The sequence below is a fragment of the Echinops telfairi genome, unplaced genomic scaffold, assembly GCF_000313985.2.
Source record: "Echinops telfairi isolate 266 unplaced genomic scaffold, ASM31398v2 ScPeMD7_7410;HRSCAF=8448, whole genome shotgun sequence".
Taxonomy (NCBI): domain Eukaryota; kingdom Metazoa; phylum Chordata; class Mammalia; order Afrosoricida; family Tenrecidae; genus Echinops; species Echinops telfairi.
In genome coordinates, this window is record NW_022111310.1 from 476066 (window position 1) to 500381 (window position 24316).

General features: G+C 43.8%; 1 protein-coding gene across 3 annotated transcripts in view; it reads left to right on the plus strand.

The window, feature by feature from the left end:
* MELK (maternal embryonic leucine zipper kinase) overlaps positions 1–24316 on the plus strand; it is a 94554-nt gene that overhangs the window by 66211 nt on the left and 4027 nt on the right. For all 3 annotated transcript variants that reach the window (XM_004711017.3, XM_045296668.1, XM_045296667.1), the window contains 5 exons: positions 8108–8239; positions 11668–11790; positions 15151–15379; positions 18605–18701; positions 20412–20580. In XM_004711017.3, the coding sequence (XP_004711074.1) occupies positions 8108–8239; positions 11668–11790; positions 15151–15379; positions 18605–18701; positions 20412–20580 (750 nt within the window). The remainder of the gene's footprint in view (positions 1–8107; positions 8240–11667; positions 11791–15150; positions 15380–18604; positions 18702–20411; positions 20581–24316) is intronic.

A 24316-nucleotide genomic window follows, 5' to 3' on the forward strand; every position in this document is an offset into this window, starting at 1 on the left:
CCCACTTTTATATCTTCCTTGGACCATGGTGAATCAAATAACTATGGAAGTGCAGAACACAGTTAAAGTAATACTTGAAATTACCCATGTGTTATTTCTGTGGGGAAAAAATTTAGACATAGATTTTGATAAGTGACAGTTTGCATCACAAGTACTTAATTTCTCAAAAGAGCCAGATGTTTAATTTGTGTTGACCATAAAAATTCCATTTTCTGTCTTTGATAGTATTTCAAACTTTTCCTAATCTTATCATTCCACGTATCTTAAGTTCACCTGTGACATTGTTCAAATCACTTGGTCCTACAACCAAGGCAATACTGTCATGCTATTAACGCAGTGTAATTACTCTATCACTGCATAAATATTATGAATAAAATAAGCTCTTCATAACTAACTGAAAGTGAGGTCCTCGCTGTACTTCCATCCATCCCTGTGCTGCTGTTCTGGTGGGTAGCTGCCATCAGGTTGGCACCAGTCTTGGGGACTTTGTGTAGAACAGAATGCTCCTGTGCCACCTTCATGATTGTTTGTGTATTTTCTGTGATGAATCATTTATTTAGTTCTAACAAACCCCAAACACAGTCTACTGGGAAACCTTAGCTCTAGAAAGAGTCCTGTGCACTTGAATCACATTACATCTCATGTGGCAAAGATATGTTAGCAGGTCTAGTTCAAGTAGGAGCTTTTGAACACTATATCTCATTTGGTCTTAGTAGTATAGTCACTGTCATTTTCTTTGCTATTAGAAACTTAATGACATGCAAGAAGCACTCAGAACAATATGAAGTAATAATCCAGAAACTAACCTGCAAAAGAAATAGTCGTTTCTGTCTTCTGGTTGAGTCTGGGCTTGGGGATAGAGAAGGACAGTGTTTTTGAAGTGCTTGGTCAAAAGGGCTTCCGCCTGGAGACGCATTCGAGGTCGAAGCTTCCATCTACTCTTTCAGCTTTAGGTGGCTTAACATAAAACCCGGAGGGGTCTTTCCAGCATGCCTCAGTCTCTGGGGCTTGTTCTGTAGCCTTACACATCAATTGGACAATTCTGGTAAGACTGTTCTTAATGAGCCTTCGAAGGGGAACTTTTTAATCCTGTGAAATGTGAAAGGAAGATGGTACTCAATAAAGAAAGGAATTACCTATAAAACGTGCCAGATTCTACTTTTTAATATACAGATTGAGCCAGATGGTATGGCTTGTCTATCTCTTGTGTAACTGAAACCACAAACATCCACAACCGTCAAGTTAATGCTGACTCATAGTGCCCTGACTAGGGTGTCCGGGGCCCGGGGCCACAGAGATCCGTAGGAGCCAACAGTAGCATCTTTCTCCCATGGGGTAGCTGGTGGATTCAAACTACTGACGTGCGGCTAGCAGCCCACAGGGTCACCCACTACCCCCACCAGGATTCCCTTGTGTGCCTTAGAATGATTTGGTGAGAATGGAATAAGAAATGTTAAGATGAGAAATTAAGCAATATTGAAAGGAAAGAAAATAACATCGAGAAGCTGAGCCTTGGGATTTATACTTTGAGGAACATTGAAAGCTGGCACAGTTAAAGTTTACTTTAAGTTTACTAAAGTTTACGGGGTCACCTTGAATTGGTATCAACCCAGTCCCAGAGGAAACAGAACACTATGCCAACCCTTGAACTGTCAGAGCAGATTTCTAATGATCGCACATTATACCCAACACCCACATTCACCGATGCCAAGTGAAAGATCAAAGCAAAGACGGCAGCCTTCGTCTCTGAAACGGTCCAAAGACATCAGACAAACTTCAAGAAAAAAAAATCCTTTTGGTTTCCGAGCAGCCGATGAGTCGTGTGTGTGGAGCCGGTGCTCCTGGTGCTCCCGGTCCTCAGCCGAGCACATGCTGTCGTTGACAGCTGCCCTCCAGGCAGTTCAGGCTTTGTATCAACCCTGCCTTGCCCTTTGCCATCTTCACAATTGTTACCCTGTTCGAGCCCACTGCGGCCCACTGCGGCAGTTCATCTCCGTGACAGGCTTTCCTCCTTTCTCACCCCTTTTCCTTTACCATTTTCTTTCCGAGGGTCTAGTCTCTTCTGACAACACCTCCCAAGCCTACGAGAAACAGTCTCACCGTGCTCACTGCTACGGAGCGTTCGGGCTCTACTTCTTTCATATTTGTCCTGGCCGTCCACAATGGGCTCGGGGTTCTTTGCCAGCATGGCCATTCAAATGCAGCGATTCTCCTCTCTCACTTCCTTAGTCATTGTTCAACTTCCACACGCAGAGGAGGTGATGGGAAGCATCCTGGCTTGTCCTCCCAGTGACATGCTTGCTTTTGAACGCGTTGACGGGGTCTTGGGCTGTGAATTTGCCCAATGCCATATGCCACTCCATTTCTTTTCTGCTGCTTCCATGCGCTTTGATTGTGGCTCCACTCACTTGTGGACGAAACCCTCAGCAACTTCAAACTCCTCGCCCCTCGGTTTTCTTTTCTTTTTTTTTTGGATCGGCGTTTTCACTTTTATAGTTTTATTTTTTTAAATCATTTTATTGGGGGCTCTTATCACAATCCATCCATCCATCCATTGTGTCAAGCACATTTGTACATTTGTTGCCATCATCATTCTCAAAACATTTGCTTTCTACTTCAGTCCTTGCTATCAGCTCCTCATTTTTTCCCACCCTCCCTCCCTCATGAACCCTTGATAATCTATAAATTATTATTATTATTTTTTTATGTCTTACACTGACCGATGCCTCCCTTCACCTACTTTTCTGTTGTCCGTCCCCCAGGGAGGGGGGTTACATGTAGATCATTGTGATCAGCTCCCCCTTTCGTCCCCCAACTTCTCCTTCCTCCTGGTATCGCTCCTCTCATTATTGGTCTTGAGGGGACAAGGATGATTCTTGAAAGAAATACACTCAGTTTTACTGGGGGAAGAGATTTTTGGGAAAAAAATTAGTCCTTAAAATACTCTCCTTTATAAAATGCAGAATCTACTTCAGACCTATTGAATCAAAACCTGCATTTCAGTAAAGTCCCTGTGGCATTGGAGCATTGGTCTAGGACATGGTTCTTAATGGGGGTGGGTTTTGTGGGTTTTGTGCCCCACCCCTCCCAGACTCACCCCAGGAGACATTTGACAATAACTGGGGGCGATATTCGTGGTTGCCAGTGGTATCTTTTGGTCAAGGCCAGGGACATTGCTAACAGTCCTACAGTGCATAGGGTATCTCCTCACAGTAAATACGTACTCAGACCAAAATGTAGTCGTGTGGCGGTTAAGAACCTAGGTTCTCTAGGTAGTCTCTGAGAATCCACACTCATTTGAAGACCCCAGTGAAAACCAGGTGTGAGATGAGCTGGCGTCTGTTATAGTTTGGGTAGCACATGGGTTAAATGCTTGACTGTAACTAAGCGGTTAGGAGTTGGAACCCACCAACCGCTCTGTGAGGGAGAGAGACCTGGTGGTCGGCATCCAGCAAGATTACAGCCTTGGAAACGTGATTGGTTATTTCTACTCTGGTTGCTGTGAGTCAGAAGAGAGTCAGTACGAGTCAGAATTGAGTTGTTTTGTTTTCACCTTCGGAGCTGATTTGACAGGACCCAGAGGCCACGGCACTGTGAACCGTGCTGTTGATCTTCATGCACGGACCAAACGAAAGCAGCAGGACTATTTCCAGAACATTCAACCTACATAGGACTCCTTTCACAATGTGAACACAAGTGCCCCTAATTGGCTTTGTAGACGCAGATGTTCTTTTTCCTATGACTTTGAGCTCATTCATTTTTGCCCTCTAGGGATACCACCGCCCTGTGGCACCCGAGACCTATAGCTTGCCTAGTTACCTGAGCTGCTGACCCCTCCCCAGCCCCTTGTCCAGTATGACCTTTCTTTCTTCCTATTCCTCCAGCTGTGCGTGGCTCTGGGTTGCAGGAGCAGCCAGGGACCCACTAGGGCAGGGGTTCTCAACTTCCTAATGCCACGGCCCTTTCATACAGTTCCTCACATTGGGGTGACCCCCAACCATAAAATTATTTTCGTTGCTACTTCATCACTGTCATTTTGCTACTGCTATGAATCAGGCGACCTCTGTGAAAGGGTCGTTCGACCCCCAAAGGGGTCGCAACCCACAGGTTGAGAACCACTACACTAGGGGAACTTCAGTGGAAGGGAACATGTGCATGTTGTTACTGCGGGTTCTTGCATGAATTCTGACTCAGAATGACCCAGCGTGTGACAGAATGAAATGCTGCTTAGTATGTTGGAGCCCATTGTTGCAACCACTGTGTCAGTCCATCTTGGCCAAGGCCTTCCCCTTTGTTTGATGACCCTCTGCTTAACCAAGCCTGGTGTCCTTCTCCCGAGACTAATCCCTTCTGATGACATGTCCGTCTAAAGTATGAGATGAAGTCTTCCTGCCATCAATTCAATTCCCACTCACAGTGACCCTATACAGGGTTTCTGAGGCTAGACACCTTTATGGGAGCAGACAGCCACACTGTTCTCTCTTGGAGGGGCCGGCAAGTTGAAACGCTTAGCCTACGGCATCACTACTAAAGGTCCCTTAAAACTCTCCAGGAATGGTTTACAGGGTTTGGGTTATGTCACGTCGTTGTCGATAAAGTGGCAGCTCTCTTCCTATCCATCATCTCTCATCAGTATGTGGCATCTCTTTCAAATGGGAGAAGCCTGTAATGTAGTCTGTGGAAAATGGAGAGAGGGTGAGTGATTACAACTGCATCATCTCACCCAGGCCCAGGTGCCCTCTACAAGAAGTCTTCTCTGGCCCCATCCCCTCACCCCGTCTAAAAGGCAGCATGGCACGGTCATTTGTCACACTGTAGTTTATACCTCCCCTTCTTTACTGATAAGGCTAATTTCTAAGCATCTATGCTCTGATTGTAATTAGAAATTCCTACCTGAGAACACAATTATTACTGAAAGCTGGGTTGGTAGTAAGCCTCTTTGAACAAACACTTTGTGAGAGTGTCCGTGGAATGGAATACTCCTCACCACTGTGAACATTTCGCACTTTTCAAGCTCCATCGTCTTTGTTGAGTGTGTTATTTCAAAACTGTCTGTTAAACACAGCGGGTTTAAGATTTGTTTACTGTGTTTTTATGTAAATCATGTGTGCAGTATACGAGGGAGCTTCAGAAAGTTCATAGAGAAATCCCATTATATTTTCATTCCTTTTGCCCACAAACTTTTTGAAGCTCTTGTATACGGTGCTTGTTTGTTTGCTTGTTTTTTCAAATTGTGCAGTCCCCTCGTGTTAGTTTTCTGTATGTTGTGTGTGTGATTTCCCTGGGTGTGTTACATGCAAAAAAAAATAGACTTTCAGAACCTCACTAAAACAATCATAAAGGAATAGAAGTGCACCCCCCCCCCCCCCGAAATCAGTAGGACCCAGAGAAGAAAGGGGAAGACAGGGAAAGGCAGCAAAATTCTGGAAGCTGTGGAATCAAGAGCTGAGTGGTAGCTAGCATCAAGGATGCAGAGGAAGCTGGGTGCCAAGAGGCTGTAGTGTGAAAAGGCAGCAGGCGACTCTTGTTTGGTGTCCTGAGTCAGCTCTGACTGGTAGCGACCCTGTGTACAGTTGAACGAAACACTGCCCGAGCCGCCCTCCCCGTCGTTGCAGCCACTGCGTCAACCAGCTCATTGAGAATCTTCCTCTTTCTCTGCTGACCCTCTGCGATCGGAATGGAGCGGTCCAGCAACGCTGAAGCCAGGGAAGGGAGTAGGACTGAAGATAGGAAAATTGGTCGAGAGTCTGCAGTAGAAGCAGGGTCTTGGTTTCTTTCTCTGCTCTGTGCTGCGTGATAGCCCCTCTTTGCTACCCCCGTTGGAGATGCCGAGCAAGGGTGGTTCTTGTCTTGGGTGTTCTTGTACAGTTCATGTCGTGGTGAAGCACCTGGTGACATGGATGATGGGTGGACCTAAGGTCCTCATATTGCCCTGTGGGCCGCCTTCTTTCACTCCCTTCTCCTGCTCCGGTTTGAGAAGCCTGAGACCAGGGTCTTGTCCTGTTTGTAGTGGATGTGGGGGGAAAGAGTGGAAGATTTCTTCCGAGGGAGAAGCCAAGAGAACAGGCCTTCTACGGTGGTGATGGAGCGTTGAGGTTGCTGTCTTGTCACCTTAGAGAAAACCCCCATGTTCATGAGCAGAGCTGCTTCAGCCTGTCCATAAACAGCTAGCAGTTTGATTCTGCACTTTAAAACAGAAACAGCCCCACATCACGAGGCATCTGAGCATAGCCTCTAACATAGAAGTCAGTGACCAAAACGAATAGGCGGGGGGTGGGGGGGTGGGGGAAACAAAGATACTTAGAAAAAAACAGACAATGCAGGAAGCAGAAGAAAATGGCTGAAAAAATGATGCTCTTAGAGATAAAGGAAACTATTTCATTCTTGTAACAGGAAGACGATGACTGGAAAAAAAAAAAAGGCATTCCAAAGTACTCTTGAAGATTTAAATATGACCACAAAAATAAATAGCTGAAATCAAAAGCCCAGGTGGAAATGAAGTGGGTATGAAATCTTTCAAAAGTAGACTCTCAAGACAAAGAGATGAGAAAATAAAGAGGAGGAATACGAAAATTTGCACGACCCATTTGAAAGGTCTAACATATGAATAATAGAAGTTTCAGAAAGATGGAGCAGAGAACACAGGAGGGAGGGACGGGGAAGTCATCATCACCAGAACATTTCGTGAAGAAATATCCCAGAGCTGAAGATACCTTTCTCAGGATACAAGGGCTGAAGCACCATTGTGGGGTTTATTATGGAAGTCAACAGAGGTTCTAATTCAGGTGGGAAATACTCAGGTTACAGCTGCGTGATTTTAGGGTTGTTAATAAATACCCAAAGGGCATGCCACCCTCCTGTAAGCCTCCACCTGAAGTCACTCAGCTCCCCAAATTAAGCGCCCAGAGGCATGTAGCTCCACAAGTCAGCTTCCTGCCCCAGAGTCTCAGCTGTACTTGCTGTGTGGGTCGGGAAGCCCACTGCTCTGTCTCCTGCTCTGTTTGCTGCCACTGCTCCTCTGCAGTCAGAGCTGCCTCCCGGGGTGAGGAAGTTCACTATGCGGGGCTCAGGGTTCAGAGGATAAGCTCCACTCCGGTCTCTTGTTAGTGGTGGGATTCCCCTCTTCCTGCACCTGACATGGTTTACTTTGTATTTAACAGGGTGACGATCACAACGAATCCTGTTTACAATCCCTCAGAACTGAATCCCCTTCTCCGTAAATCCCCCTACTCTCTCTTATACCCAGACCCATCGGGAAAAGGTCATTTGGTGGAAGACTATGGCTATAAGGGCCACAGTAAATTACTCACTGCATTGCATCTCCTTTAGCCCCCTGTCCAGTTTTGGCTTGGTGGGGTACCTAAGGACAGTGCTCACTTCTTCTCATTGGTTAGTGCCAGAGTGCGAGTTAAATATTTGGATTATTACCTCTGCTTACGTGTGGAAGCTATTACATAAGCAAAGAAGTATAAATGCTGACTCTTAATGTAACTGAAAATGGTGATAAAATTAAAGTGGGAGAATGCGGGGAGGAAGTGTGTGTGAAAAAAGAGAGTGTTTTGTAGAGAGCAACATTTTTATTTTCCACACTAGGACATCTACAGCTGGTTTTATCTGAAACATGAAAGAAACCCAAAGCCGCAGAATCAAGCAACATGGGGTTAATAGCAGAAGAAAGAGCTAAGAAAGTTAGAAAGCAGTTTTTTCTATGATGTGACAATTATGTGTGTGTAGGTTAGGCATAGTGGGTGACTCACTGGCTGCTAATCCCTAGGCCAGTAGTTTGAAACCAGCAGCTGCTCTGCAGGAGAAAGCCGAGGCTTTCCCCTGCTGTGAAGATAGACAGCGTGGAAGCCACCGAGGCAGTTCTACTCTGCCCTGTAGGGTTGCTGTGAGGCAGCATCCACTCGATGGCAGTGAGTTTGGCTTGGTAAGTTGGGTGATTGGGTGCAGGGGATTTCGGTTTCTCATTCAATGCCTTGAAAAATGATTTGCCTTTAAAAATTCTGAAGGGCTACTGCTCAGAAAAAGAAAATTCAATTTCAAAAAGAATATGATTTCAAAACAACTTTCGCCATCTGAACAACTTCTTTTTCTTTTCCTCTAGTGGCAGTATGATCATCTGACGGCGACCTATCTTCTGCTTCTAGCCAAGAAGGCTCGGGGAAGACCAGTTCGTTTAAGGCTTCCTTCCTTTTCCTGCGGACTAGCCAGCAGGACTCCGTCCAGAGACGGCAAGGTAAATGCCGGTGTTACATGTGCCCTCCCTGGGAGTGCGCGGATACCCTCCTTTGCTAGTGTCAAGGAGCCTGAGAAGCAAGATAGTTTACGACTTCACATTTTTAAGGTGGAAAATGGGAACTAAGCTGAATGTTAATGTGGCATTTTTTTAAAAACCAGAGCTTTGGACTAGTCTTCCCAGTTCAGGTCTGGCTGATGACGAAAGCCAGGGTGGACCCAAATGTACAAAGCGTGAGTGGCTAGGACGCTAACTGGGATGGGTAACACGATGAGTCGTCAACATCGCGAATGACAGAAACACTCTCCCACTCAGAAAACAAGAGCGGCATGCCTGTTGCTTAGCAGCCAAGTCTCTTGACCAGTTGAGTTGAAAACTGTGCCCTGCTCAAAGAAGTGGCCTTCTGCACAGCTGTGACTGTGTGCTGTCTCCACTGGCTGGGAGTAAGGCACTCTCTTGCCTCAGGCTCCTGACGGGCTCGCTAGGCCTCTTCCCAACCTCCCACTTCAGGGCTTCAATCCTGGGGGTTTCTCCCTTTCTGGTTCTTGTTCTGCTTCACCCAAATTTCAAAAGTTTACGTCTCCTGGTTTCACCATGACTGAACTGGTTTGAACTAGTAGAGTCCTGGGAGGGGGGTGGTGGGAACCTACATGTCTCTTCTCCTGATTATTGTAGACAAATTTCAAGCCAAATAGGCTCAAAGGAAAGTAGATTTTACCTGTAAACCTATCTATGGATGATATCATTGACATTCTATTGTATATTTCTTCATTTTCTTTTAATGTGATTATTATTAATACAGTTGAACATGTTTTTAAAAGGACATTATTATTAAATTATAGATACTTTAAAAAATTGTTGGCAATAATATTGGTGACCAGCCCTGGTGACGTAGTTGTTAGACTACATGCTACCTGTGTAGTGGACCTTATGTCCCTGCCAGGCCTGCCTGTCTCTTGGGCACTTCCTTTTTCCCTTGTTGGTATTTTGCCTAAACTTGGAAGTGAAAGTATTAATGGAAGTGGCTGTTGTGTACAGAAATGTCCAAAATGAGATAATACTTTTCTTGGGGTAATTTTCTACTCTATTCTTAGCAGGCTGTGTTGAGCTGGTGAAGACGCCATCCATGGGTATATCTTCTGTCTATGGGCTCCATGAGTCATCCCATCACCCCATCATCCCTGCCCTCATCCCTAAATCCTTTATACACTTTCAGATTGAAGTAGCACCATTGGGCCCATTAAAAGACAAAATTCTGAATTATACTTCTGACCAAGCTAAATGAAGCAAGATATTAAGCATCTTTATCCGTAGAATAACCGCTTCATAAGGCACTAGAGATGGAGGCATTTTCTTGAGCTGCTGGATTTGGAAAAAAAAATTCTTTTATGTCTCTGTTGGTCCTGCTCTCAATTTCTCTGCTTATGTGATTTATAAAATATCCAAGTGGGGAAATCTGGGAAGATATTTGCTCTTTTTTTTTTTAATCGTTTTATTAGGGACTCATACAACTCTTATCACAATCCATACATACATCAATTGTGTAAAGCACATTTGTACATTCATTGCCCTCATCATTCTCAAAACATTTGCTCTCCACTTAAGCTCCTGGCATCAGCTCCTCATTTTCCCACCCGATATTTGCTCTTAATCTTTCATCTATTACATACTACATATTATATAGCATTTATCTAGTAATTTAGATTACTTGGGCATTTGTTATTGAGTCAGTTTTTAAATGAGATGAACATCTTAATGATAAGAAATAAAGCAGAAATCAAGGTTGAGGTTCTTTTCTGATCGTTAAGCAGGCCACGTTGTTCTCCCCTCAATCGTGTTGCCCCTTGTCTCTGGGGTGTTGTTTATGAGGAAGTAAGTAATCTTGAACTGTGCATCGATAGATTCTGCTTCTTGTGAAACAATACTATGAATTGATTCAAGAGTCACAGAAGACCCCAGCATCTTTACATCATTAAAATCTTCACGTCTTACACTAGGCTCTTGGGAAACATTTGAATAAGCAACAGTGCCTGCTCATTAACAACCAACTTTGAAGCAAGACATCTGTGTAGCTAACACTTCATCCTAGTAGGAGCGGGAGTGTGTTTGTGTGTAGGAGCTGTAGAGGAAAGGCCTGATTCCCATGGGTGATTCAAATGACTTATAATTGAGCTTAAGACGAAGAAAAAAACAATGAAAGAAGGAGCATAGAATTTAGGGTGAGTGAGATAAATGGAATCATCAAAAGATCAGGACCCAAATGGCCTTAGTCTTTTCTCTTGGCAACAAATGGACTTATTTTGGTTAGAATGAAGAATTCACGTAGGGGAAAAATTGAGGGAAGGAGTCAGTTGGAAGGGCAGGAAAGAGCTGGATTGTGAGCTAGAACTGTGAACTGCTGGATCAGAAGTGGGGACTTCAGGCTGGAGGTAATGAAGAACCCCTGAAGATGAGCATGATAGAGGCATGACGGATTTGGGAGGGTCGTCCGCAGTATGTAGGCTTGTTCAATGAGGGCTGGCATATGTGTGATTAGTAGTAGTGTTACAGTATTGATGACAGCCATCATCCATATCTCAATGTACTTTTCCCCATGAAGTCTAGACTAAACTTTCATATCATTCTCAGCCTAGCACTCTGTGCAGCCAGTTCTAATGGTGGTAGTTGGCAACCATGGAACTGCTCTCTCTGCTAGAAAGAGTAGAGCGATTGGTGGCAGATATCAGATTGTCTCTTTGAATAGCCAAACATGAGAGGATTTGTTCTTGAACTAGGGCAACGGCAATGAGACTGGAGAAAAAAAGAGTCAAGATGTAAGATATTCAAGTAAAATTGCCTGGTCAAGGAGTTGTTGAAGGAAATGGACAGAGGGAGACATTTAAAAATGCGGTGCACCCCATAGTATCCGGGTTTAGGATATAGCTACCATGTGCTTTGTTTCTGGAGTAGGGGAGAGTGAGGGAGATAACAAGTCTGGTGGGAGTATCAGAACAGGACCTTTCATAAAAGGAATTTATTTTTGTTAGGAATTCTAACCGCTCAGTGTATTTTTACAGTTCTTGTCAAGTTCTGTAGTGCTCCCTAAGGTTCGTAAGGAAGCACAGCGGGTCCGTGCTTACTTTACTTACTCAGAGGCCGCCCTGGTGATAATGATAAGCTAGGTAGCCCACCATATAGCATAAAACTCTTCAGAGACCCTCTTTCAAGAGTCAGAGACCTTCTTACCTGCTAATTGGCACACAGAGTTTTTGACTTTCTGCCCCTGTGTTGGATGGTGAGTCCTTGAATACACTATCTCTCATTCATTTCTCCTTTCAGTGTTTTGCCCTGTGCCTAGAATACATTGTTTGAAAGCTTGAATCATGCGGGGTTTTTTACCTAATTTATTCCATGCTTTTGAATGTGCTTTTGAACATACTTTTGAACAGCCAAAGAATCTGAGTCTGGAAGATATGACCAGAAGTGATGACAATTATGTGGTTGGAGGTATAAATCATGACTGGTGCGAAGAAAATTCGTCAGCAGGTGTGACCACTCCCCAAACACCACCGGTGGGTTATTTTGATGACTATTTAAAGCAGGATTTAGCATCTGAATTACTAAAGCATTTCAGAATCTAACGTGAAATTAAGTTTGTGCTTACATATTAAATGAATTTCTAAACCATTAAAGACCTTAATTTAAAAAAAATGAGTGAGTGATGAAACATGAATCCAGTACTCTAAGACAAAATCTTGGAAGTAACGGATTGATTCATGTTTCACCAATCTCTCATTGTGTCTGTCATGTATACTGTTGTATAACTAACTGTAACCGAAATCAAGATATCCAACAGTCTGGCCTGCACCCCCCTCCATTCCCTCATGCGGCTGTCATCAACCCTGACCCCACCCCAGCCCTCCAGCACCCAGTGTGTTGTCTCTCCTCTTGCTGCTCTTCCTTTCCTCGGCTCAGAGTTCACTGAGCATCTTGGATGTCTAGATGAATATTTTTTATCAAATTTGAGAAGGTTTTGCCATCCCCCCCCACCCACCCCCTTGAGGTTTTACCTTCATAAGTGGAGAATAATTTATTTTAACTCTATATACTTTTCACATCATAGATTTGATATTTTATATGGTAAGGCTATCAGGATTTACTAAGATTAATTTTTTGGGGGGGTGAGGTCGGTTGACAGTGAACACTTTTAGGTTAAGCCTTTTATTTGATTCTCATTTGGATAAAACAAGCAAATGGTTTTCCATTCACCAGTTCACACACATTTCGACTGTGGTGTCGTTTACACCTCCACAGGGTGCCGCCCTCGCCCCCTGTCTCCTTGTGCTCACCCCTTTCTGCCTCCCAAGCCTTCTCCCTGGGCGATGCTGCCTTTCGGAAGTCGTAGGATTCCTGAGCAGTGCAAGTCTTCCTGGTTCTGTCGCTCCCCTTAAAGGCCTCTCTGTTGTTCGGCTACTGTTAAGCCGCGGGAGTGTTTATTTCTAGTCCAGTGGTTCTCAACCTTCCTAAGGCCGCGACCCTTCCATACAGAGCCTCCTGTGGTGGTGACCCCAACCATAAAATTATTTTTGTTGCTACTTCATCACTGTCATTTTGCTGCTGTTATGAATCGGGCGACCCCTGTGAAAGGGTCGCTCAATGCCCAAAGGGGCCAAGACCCCCAGGTTGAGAACTGCTACTCTAGGGTGTCTAAAGGCTATAGTCTCAGGTAGACACTGGTTCATTGTATAAAAATGTTCACCTTCCCTTTCGGAGGGGAGCCCCTTGTGTATAGATTTTTAGTTTAACAATCATCTTTACTTTCCAAGTCTTTATTAGTAAATTTTATAATTTAGAGCAACTTCAGGTTTATAGAGAAATTGAGTAGAAAGTAGTCTTTTCATCATTGGAAGATACTAGTCTGCTTTTTCTTGATTCTTTGGTTGCTGTTGATAAGTCAGTGTCTGTAGAAGTATTCCTTTCTGGTTAGCCTGTCTTCTCTCTAGCTGTGTGTGTGTGTCTGCAGTTTGACTGTCGGAGTGTGTGTGTGTGTGTGTGTGTGTGTGTGTGTGTGTGTGTGTGTCTGCAGTTTGACTGTCGGAGGTCCTGCACTGTATAACTCCAGGGAGCAACAGATGTCTGTGTGGGTGGTGTCCTACAGAGTGATAGAAGCTTGTAAGTAGAGATGTGGATATTTCTTCTTGACATTTGTGCGGATGTGTGGTAAATACATATGTCGCAAACTGCCATTTCAGCTTTCTTCATGTATATCATTAATTCAGTGACATCAGTTACATTTATCATATTGTTCAACCATTACCATTATCTATTTCTAGTTTTAGATGCAGATTTCTTATTTATTCTGCTTGTGATTCATTATGCTTCCCATCCATAGATGAGGATTATTTCTTTAGTCAGTTATGGAAAGTTCTTTGACTTATTGCCACACTTTTCATTCTCTCTGGGACTTAGGACAGACATATCTTAGATTATCGCGCTTCTTTGTTGTCTTAGGCTGGGTCACTAGAGAAACCAAACCAGTAATGGTTATATATTTGTATGTATATAGAAATGTGAGTCAAGAAAACGGCTCATACGGTTGTAGAAATGGGCACATTCAGGTTCTAGGCCAATTGGTCAGGTGTTAGTGTGGCTGCTGGCTAATGCAGCAACTGTGGGGGCCAAGGAATCCAAGATTGGCAGGAAGACCCCAGGTTTAAGGCTGTCATTTGATCTCTTGACTGCTGCTTCCATGAGCATTGATTGTGGATCTAAGCAAGAGAAAGTCCTTGACAACTTCAACCTTTTCTCCATTTATTATGATGTTACCTATTGGTCTACTTCTGAAGATTTCAGTCTTCTTTACATTGAGTTGTAATCCATCCTGAAGGCTATAATCTTTGATCTTCAGCCGCAGGTGCTTCAAATCCTCCTCACTTTCAGCAAGCAAGGTGGTGTTATCTGCAGCTTGCAGGTTAATAAGCCTTCCCGGAGTGCGTTCTTCATGTACTCCAGCTTCTCTGGTTATTTACTCAGCACACAGATTGAATTAGTCTGGTGGGAGATACAACCCGGATGGACACACCCCAAATTCATATGAAGATTCTTCTGTGGTTACTTACAAGTTATTAAAGATTTCCCCCTTCTCCCCAAGGGCCAAGGCAAAGACAAACAAGCTTCCTTGCTGACTTCCTTTGTAGGCCACATTCAGGTTTAATTCATCCTTTCGTTTTAAGTTACAGTCTCTACTTGGGAGCTTGGAGCCTAACTTAGCATCTTGCCTGAGGCCCTCAGACTAATAAAATCTATGCTGCAGGTCATCAGAGAGGTGAGCTAGATGCTCGTGGGCAGCCAGCAGTTCCAGCCTTAACCACGTCTCTGTGACCATGTTCCTATTTTTAGTTCAGCATCTGAGGATTTTCCTTACAATCTCAACCGTCAATTTGAAAAGATTAAAAAACAATTAAAAAAAAAATTCACCATTTTTGTTAGACTATCTTAATGTTAGCCCCTTCATAAGCACTGCTGCAGCAGGAAGACTCCAAAAGTTTGTGGGAAAATTCCATTATCTTTTAAATCCATTTGTTCACCAACTTTTAAAAATCATTTCATATTAAAGACAAACCATCTAGGTTTGGCAAACACTGGTCACCCTTAATATTGCTTAGGTCGTGGGTGTGCTTGGTTCAGCGCTTGACCTGAGACATGCTGAGAATTACTGTCAATAGGCTAAAGTGCTTTAAATGTGCTAAAGAGACTGGAACATCTATTTTCAAATTTCCTGATATTGTCAGTGGTTTCTCTTAGTATTTCATTTTAATAAAAATAGTACAAGGTAATTTGCAAATGATTAAGCCTTGTTATAAAGAAATTGACATTTTTCTTCTTCACTGTGCTGTGTGCATTGCACCCTCCCACCCCTCCCACCCCCCTAGTTGGCCAACCACTGGACAGCATCGAATGATCTGGAATCTGAATCAACTCCAGGGTCATGCCGAGCATCTACAGATAAATTAAAAAACAAAGAGAATGTAAATACTCCTAAGTCTGCTGTGAAGAATGAAGAGGGCTTTGTGTTTCCAGAGCCTAAGACTCCCGTGAATAAGAACCAGCCTAAAAGGGGAATACTCACCACCCCAAATCGTTGCACGGCACCCTCAAAAGGTACTTGCTCCTACGAGAGAAAAGCCTGTGCCGCCCTTCCAGACATCCGTGTAAAGACAGCTCTGTATCGTACGCAAGGTTACTCATTCACAATCATGGAAGCCATCTCCTTTTGGACACCTTAGTGTGGTGGTTATTGGTCTCCCCCGGGCACGTTCTGTCTCTCACAGTGCCCTTTAAAGCACAGTGCCTAGAATTGAACCAAGTTTTCTAGGACTGTGTCTCACCAGGCAGTGCCGTGGGATTATCTGCTGTGTTAACTGTACAGTGCACAGGAGGTGCCGTATTTATTGTCTGGCACATACTAGGTATCGAATGCTGGGTATCCTCACTAAAAAAAGTTCACTTTATTGAATTGATTCTGACCCAGTGTAGGACAGAGTGGAATGGCTCCATACATTTCCGAGGCTGTCAGTCTTTACAGGAGCAGACAGCCCATCTTTCTCCCAGGGAGCGGCAGGTAGGCTTGCACCTTGTATCTTGTTGTCAACAGTCCACCGCTTAACCCACTGGGTCACCAGGACGTTTGTTGTAGGGGGTCATATTTGTTGAACGAAGGAATAATTAGAGCCTGAAGGAATTTTATTTACTGTGATCTGGCCTGATAAAGCCACCTGTTAAAACCACAAACTCAGAAAGCCATCCTCACGATTACTGAGTCAGTTCTGACTCACAGTGACTCGTGTTCCTGAGGCTTTCCATCTCTACAGGAGCAGACACCCTCATCTCTCCCTCGGAGTGACTGGTAGGTTTGAACTGCTAGCCTTGTACTTAGTAGACCAATGAATAGCCGACTACGCCAGCAAGAGCCCTAAGCTTTATCAGGCTTCTTACTCTTGTGTTAAGTCCCTAATGAACACAGCTCTGAAATGTTGTAGGTTACACCGCATCGAAACCCCTTTCTGCTATTACATTTCCAGTTTGCTAATGGTGCTCATACCCAAATTTAAGAGGTCACCTTATCTGCAAAGGTTTTAGGAGAAGAGATTTGTCGGACGTTCCATTATTTTAGTGATATTGCCTTGTTTTCAGAGTTAACATTTCTGAAAAGAAGGTGAGGTTAGGTGTGGTGTCTGGGGCAGCCTGTGGTGGTTAATGAAGAGTCAGGGAGATAACACCTGCATATAAACCCCAAATCTGGACTCACTGCCATCAGGCTGATTGCAAATCACAGTGACTTAGTGACCCTGTAAGATAGAGTAGAACGGCCCTTTTGGGTTTCCCAGAATGGAGAGCCTCATCTTTCTCATATGGAATGGTGGGTGGTTTTGAACTGCTGACCTTGTGGTTAGTAGCTCAACGTGTAATTTATTAAACCCCTAGGGCGGCCTTAATAGTAGTTGCTATTACTGGAAAGTCCTTTGTGAATCATAGAGTTGGGCAGGGAGCTAAGGGTTTGTTTGTTTTTTAAACAGGAGCAGACAGCCTCATCTTTTAGCAGACATGGAAGCTAAAAGCCCCTTCCATTATTGATTTTTTTGTGCTTCTTATATAAACTGATTATTCCGAAATGTGAATAATACTGAATTTGTAGTCTTAGGGGTATTGCCAACTTAACATATCGGGTCCCTGTGAAGATTGTGTTGGTCAAAAGCTTTGCCCGATTATTTGTTTCCTTGTTGGCTTAAACATAAGAGCTGCCCAAGGGAGCAAGTGGTCGAATCCCCAGTCCGTGGTGATGGAGTGGTTATCCACAGGTCCTCAGTTTGAAACCGCCGGCCCCTCCGAGGCAGAAAGACAGGGCTTTCTACTCCAGTAAACAGTCTCAGGAACTCATGGCAGTTCTACCCAGTGGGTTTGGTTTTGGTATTAGCACTTTGTGTTTGACTTTCACCATTAGTTGTTGTTTTTTTAGCATATACATTACTTTCATTTTTCTGGATCCTGTATAAGCCAATAAGATGCAGTTTGTTCAAGTGGAACTGTGTATAATTATAGGCACTTGTAGCATACAAAGTTTAAAACTGTTTTCATAGATATTTTTAAACTGAATTTTTCATTCTTGTGGAACCAGTGAAAATAGTGGTTAGTGGTCATAAACAAACCAAATCAAAATATTCAACCCTTTGTAAAAATTCAATATCATTATTATTATTTTGAACAAATGTCATTATCTGTCAAGGCTGTAAAGTTTCTAGATCTTGACCCACGAGACAATAGTAATCTTAGATGTTAATTCTAATTTGTTACAGACTCCCTGGGTGCAAATAACCCTATTTAGAATGAAAGGCAAAATTCTAGAACAAAGACCATAAGAAATCACCGGTACCTTTGTTGGGTCTTCACCGGTGTATTAGTCTAGGTACTTTGGAGAAACAAATCCACAGTGACTCATGTATAAGAGAGAGTTTTATACAAAGAAAATGTGCATCACGAAAACATCCCAACCCAATGCTGCCCAAGCCCACAAGTCCAACATTAACCCATTTACCCAACACCAGTCCACAAAGTCCTCCACCTCACAAAACAGAGGCAATGATGCCGACTGCAGGAGGAAAGCTGAGTCAGTGAACGAACAAGCATCTCAGCACTAGCAGGGGTCTCCACACGGCTGCTCCAGCACCCAGGGCTGCATCGGGATAGGTCCATGTAGCTTCTCCTTGGGGATGTCTTGTAGGACGTCAATCTTGCAAGCTGAAGCAGGGAACTGCTAAGGCAGCTGGCACCCGGTGCAACCATCACAAAACAAGAGACCCGAGAACTAGAAAGGCGAGGCTTTACCACCCATTTATCCGTCCGCCTTTCAACCAGCACCACATATGATTATCGGCCAGGCTGGCACAATTAACTAACTCAACCGAGAACCCGTCTCTGTCCAATATGACTTGAATAGAGCTATGCCTTGAGCCGACTCAATATATGTCAATGAAAGGCATGGATCGTGCCCTTGTATAAATACAGACCGATTTATAGAAAGGGAAATTGTTAATCATAAAATCTGTATACCTGTGATTGCTCTATTTAGATTATTCTGTTAAAGTATATGTTAAAATGATAAGCATGGCCTCAGTTTTTCTGTGAACAAAAAGAAGAGCCATATGTATAAAGCAAAATGATTTTGTTTTTATTATAAATGAGGTGGAAAATTTAAAAAGAGAATTTGAACCTTTAGCCCCACAGTCCAAGAGATTACAATATTCCTGAAGTCAATGACTGAGATGGTATCTCTATTATTGGTAGGAATTCCCAGCTACATATGGCTTATGTTTGTTATTTTTCTAATAGATGGAAACCAGTGCCTGAAAGAAACGCCAGTTACGACGCCAGTGACTCCCGGAGGGACACACAGCTTAATGACAGGTGTCATTAGCCCGGAGAGGCGGTGAGTGTTGCATCTAATGTAGCTTCTCTTGGTGACTCTGGGACTGAGTGTTTGAGGATGGTGTGTTGTCATTGCCTGCTTTCTTCATGGGACAGAATTATGAGCTACTCCACAGTGGGACTTCCCCCCGAACTTAAAATACAGCAGGGTGGGGAGAAAGGGGCTCTGGCCCCCACCATGTGGTTCCCTCTGGGAGGCCCATCTTTCTCTACTCTTCTGCCAGTGGGACGTAGGCATCTACTAATAGATGCAAACTGACAAAGAAAAACCACCGTCAAGTGGATTCTGACTCATGGTGACCCTGGAAGGCTGTGTGGAGTAGCCCCTGTGGGTTTATGAAGTGGCAAGTCTTCACAGGAGCACACAGCCTCAGTTTTCTTCTGTGGAGTGGTTGGTGGTTTCAAACTGCTGACCTTGTGGTTAGCAGCCCAATTCATAAGCTGCTGTGCCACCAGGGTTCTTGTACGAACAGAGATTTCTGAGAAAAATCATTTATTATCTTTACTATCTTGGGATTTCTAACCAATAAGGTTGCTGTGAGGCAGGATCAACGTGCCACGGCTGTGAGGGAATGAACAGGTAGCACTCCTACAATGGTAATGATGCTGAGTGATTTTTCTCAGAAACCCTACTCCTCTTGTGTGAGAAATTCTATAGACCAGATTAGATGACCTTCCTTGTCTCTTATAGTCCCCCCCACAATTAGAAGTAGAATGAAAATTCAATATCTAGATAGTATGGATTTAATTATTACTAACTCTCTCTGTGTGATAATGGATTGTGGTTATGTGGAAGCATGTCCTTTACTGGAGAGGTAAGCTGATGTGTTTCAAGGTAAAGTGTCATGGTATCTTCAACTGAAGACAATTCAGCAAATCCATATATTTAATGAATTTATTATCTATAGACAGAAAACAAATGTGGCAAAATATGTAGGTTCCAGGAAGATACATGGACATTCGCTGTCCTGTGCTTTCGGACAGTCTCTGCTTGACATTTTCTTAGACAAGTTGGAGGAGGGAATTGTTCTGCTGAGTGGCAGTCGGCTGCAGGCGAGGAAGGAGAATGGCTGCCACCCTAGTGATAGACAGCTGCGTCTCGCCCGTGGAGGCAGGAGGCCCTGGCACACCTGCATGAGGCACTCCCCAAAGGCAGCAAGGCCCAGGCTCTGTCTTTTTAAAGAAATGATGTATGCTGTTGAGAAGGTAGATAGCAAAACATACACCCACCTAACAGCATCTGCAGGTACAATTCAGCGACATGGGCCACATTTTTCCTGTTACGCAACCACTCACCCACCCCTGCCCCCGCCCCCGCATTGGGGTGTTTCCGCCCTTATTAACATAAACTCATTGTCCCTACGGTTCCTATCTACTCTTTCAAGTGGCTGTTATCAATTTGATTCCATATAGACAGTTCTTTAAAGAGCGTAATCCTCAAGACAGAGCTTCTTTTTTACTACTTACATTCAGTCTCAAGAACATGTCAGGGTGTTTAAAGGTTGAAAGATTATCTCTGGACAATAGTTCATCCCAGCCTTCATGGTGCTAGAAAACGGAGCTCATGAGAATTTCTGTTCTGCAAGCCTCCCTTTTAATCAGGATTCTTCTGTGAACAAAATGTTCTAGCAACCGCAGCTGGCCACCGTTCAGTTCTGGTCTTACGGCAAAGGAGGAGACAGCTGTACCTTTCTTCTGCCCCCTTTTTAAGGTGCCGCTCGGTGGAACTGGATCTCAACCACATGCACGTCGAGGAGACTCCAAAAAGAAAAGGCACCAAAGTGTTTGGCAGCCTCGAGAGGGGGCTGGATAAAGTGATCACCGTGCTTACCAGGAGCAAAAAGAAGGGCTCCGCCAAAGATGGACCAAGAAAATTAAAGGTAAATCAGCTCCACCGACAAGTGCCAGGAGACAACCCCCTCCGCCAGCAAGCCTCCCGCCCAAAGGCACCTCGCTCTTGCGCCCGGGGCTGGCGAGTCCACCACGACCCGCCTCAGTCTGTGGGCCAGGAAGCCAAGCCACCATCCCATCTTGCACTGCTCTCCAGATTGTGTTGCTGTTGACCCTGCATTGTTAAAGCGTTGTCTCTTGGGTCTAGGAGGTTCTCAGCACAGGGACTCAAAGTCCAAAGGACTCCCTTCCCTGTAGGCTCTTCTCCCCCCTCCACCTCTGTGGGATGGCTGTTTGTATAGGCAAGTGGCTCAGTCCTAATGCATAGATTTTATGTACCTTATTTGCATAATAATGGACCGATCCCCTCACAAGTGGCCCTGTCTATTTGTGTAATAAATGGAATTTTATGCCCACAGGGACTGGTTTCTTCACTGGGCAAAGGCAGCAAGTTTCCCCAAAGCACTTAGGGCAACTGTAGTGGTGCCTCTCCTAAGCTCTTTTCTTTTTTCCTTTCACAGAGCCAGGCAGGTTTTGTAGAACTGACGGCCTTGCGGTAGAAAATTAGCCTTTCCCCCCACCCCCCTTGGCTTCTTCTTTAAATGTCGTGAAAATACGCAAGCATTTGCCCTTTCAACAGTTCTTACATATACGGGTCAATGACATTGATCACACCCGTCGTGTGGGCAGCCCCTATCGAGTTCTGCATTATTCTGCTACTCTCGACATAAGCACAGTGCCTCCCTAGCAAAAACTCCCCTCCCCGCCTCCCATCGCCGCTGATTTCACCTAAGTGAGGTCCCACACTATTCGTCCCTTCGCGACTGACTTACGTACATGAGCACAATGTTGTCGAGATTCGTCCACCTTGTGCCGTGTGTGGAGATTGCATTTCTCGTTTCAGCTGAGTCGTATGCTATTGCGTGTCGGGGCCACATGTTTGTCCATTCTTCTGCTGATGGACACTGAGGGCTTATTTCCACCCTCCGAGTAGTAGGACAAGTGCTGTGGGGAGCGTCCAGGGGTGCACAGGTTTCTCTGGGGCAGTACCCAGGGATGGGTTGCTGAGTCCCAGGGTAGTTGCCTGTTCAGTCTTTGGAGGAACTGCTGAGCAGTTTCCCCAGTGGCCCTGCCATTCTGTGTTCCCACCAGCAGTAGCTGAGGCTCCAGCTCTCTCACACCCCCTCCAGCACCTCTGGGCCATTCTAATGAGAGTGAGGTGCTATCTCGTCGTGGCTTTGATTCGCCTCTCCATAATGGCTCATGGAAGAGCCCTGGTGGCACAGTGGCTAAGTGCTTGGCTTGGCTACTAACTGTAGGTTGGGAGTTCAAACTCACTAGCCACACTGGGAGAAAGATAAGGCAGTCTGTCTGCACAAACGTGACAGACTAGAAATCCCACCGGGCAGTTCCAGTCTGTCGTGTAGAGTCATTCTGCATTGGAATTGACTTTCTAACACTGGGTTTAGTGGTTAATTATGCCCCACCGTCTTATAATAAAAATTCATAAATTTATAAAAGAGTTGGAATAGTTACAAAGGACACTTTAATTCAACAACTTATTGTGATAAGATATATATAAATAAAGCATTTGCCATTTTAATCATATTAAGTGTACAATTCATTGACATAATTACATACTTTATGTTGAATAGCCATCACCACTTTCCATTTCCAAATGTTTTTAATAATCCTAAACAGAGATCTGTAAGCAATATTTTCCCATTTCCCCTCCCCTAAGCCTCTGCTCTCTAAATTGATACCTATCCTAGATATTTATTATCAACAGGATCATACATTTGTTTGTGTCTCACTTACTTATTTTCAATAGATATCCATGTTGTAGCACGTATCTATCGGACTTCATATTTCTGGAATATGAATTTTTCATTGAATGTATATATTTTCTTTATCCATCATCTACTGATGGACTCTAGGGTTGTTTCCATCTCTTGGGTGTTGCAATAATGCTGTGATGAACAGAGATGTACATTCAGGGCTGTCTTTGAGACCCTGCTTTTAAATTTTGGGTACAGACCTACGGAGTAGAAGACTAGTTTTTTTTTTTTTTAAGATAGCAAATCATAGGTAAATAAGCCCTCTTTAAGCAAGCAATCTGTAAAATTCTGATTTTAAATAGATACATTAGGATCCATTCTTTATTTTACAAATGGGATCAGTTACATCATGATTTTAAAATGTTCCGTTGACAGAACCAGGTGAGTTTGGTGAAAAGATCCAGGGATTGAGGGGGAGACAGAGGGAGGGCCTGTCATGGCAGTACAGTCACTCCCTCAGAACTTGGAGCTGGGGTTCTCCGACCATCATTTAATACTCATGTTCCTGATCTTTGCCATTTTGGAATATCATCTTCATGATTTTCTTTATATATATGTATGTATATATGATTTATGTATGCACACATATATGCATAGATATGATTTTCTTTTTAAAAAATCATTTTATTAGGGGCTCATACAACTCTTATCACAATCCATACACACATCCATTGTGTAAAGCGCATTTGTACATTCATTGCCCTCATCATTCTCAAAATATTTTCTCTACACTTAAACCCCTGGCATTAGGTCCTCATTTTTCCCCTCCCTCCCCACTCCCCCATCCGTCATGAGCCCTTGATAGTTTATAAATTGTTGTTTTGTCATATCTTGCCTGGTCCGATGTCTCTCTTCACCCACTTTTCTGTTGTCCGTCCCCCAGGGAGGAGGTCACATATAGTTCCTTGTAATCGGTTCCCTCTTTCCTACCCCCCTCTACCCTCCCAGTATCGCCACTCACACCACTGGTCCTGTAGGGCTCATCCGCCCTGGATTCCCTGTATTTTCAGTTCCTATCTGTACCAGTGCACATCCTCTGGTCTAGCCAGATTTGCAAGGTCAAATTCGAGTCATGGTAGTGGGAGCGGGGAGGAAACATTTAGGAACTAGAGGAAAGTTGTAGATATGATTTTCTTTACATTGACTGTCTTATTACAGAGGAAAACTATCGGTCTAATTGGTATGCGATAGACTATCCATATTGGAAACATAATTTGATGTGTTTTAACAGACACATGTGCACACATACTTGTGAGGCCATCACAGTCGAGATGACTAACCTTTCAAACTTACATTTAAAAGGATGTGATATGTCATGAGTTTATGTTTTCTAAATCAGATCATAAGAAAGACTGATGTAAATATTTGTTTATACCACCCAATGTATCTCCTCAGTGATGATGTATATTGCACTGTGGGAACCCTCCCTTCACAAGTTGTGTTTTTCCTTGGGCGTCGATGTTCCTAATTTGTAAAGTAAGGGAGTTGGTCTTTTCCAACCACAGCCTTTTGTGATTTTTTTTTTTCAAAGTTCTAAAACCGGAGAAACATAGACATTAAGCACTTGTTTGACAGGGAAGATACTACCAGGAAAGCAGTGGTTTTTGTCTGTGTGTGGACTAGTGTGTCTTCAGCTTCGACGAGAACAGTGTGTGACATAAAAGCGTTCAGTAAGTAGTTGTTGAACTAATAAATGAATGAGACTAATCAAGAATGAAAATAACAATCTGTATTGTGCTCTTAGTCAATGAGAAAAAAGTGTGACAGTGTTTTTTAAAAAGGAATAGCTCTTATACCAATTCCCTCACAATGTCATAGACTCAGCTCCGGGAACCAATCATGACCTTTGGCCATGGCGCATGTTCTGTCTCTCTCTAGCCACTTGGAA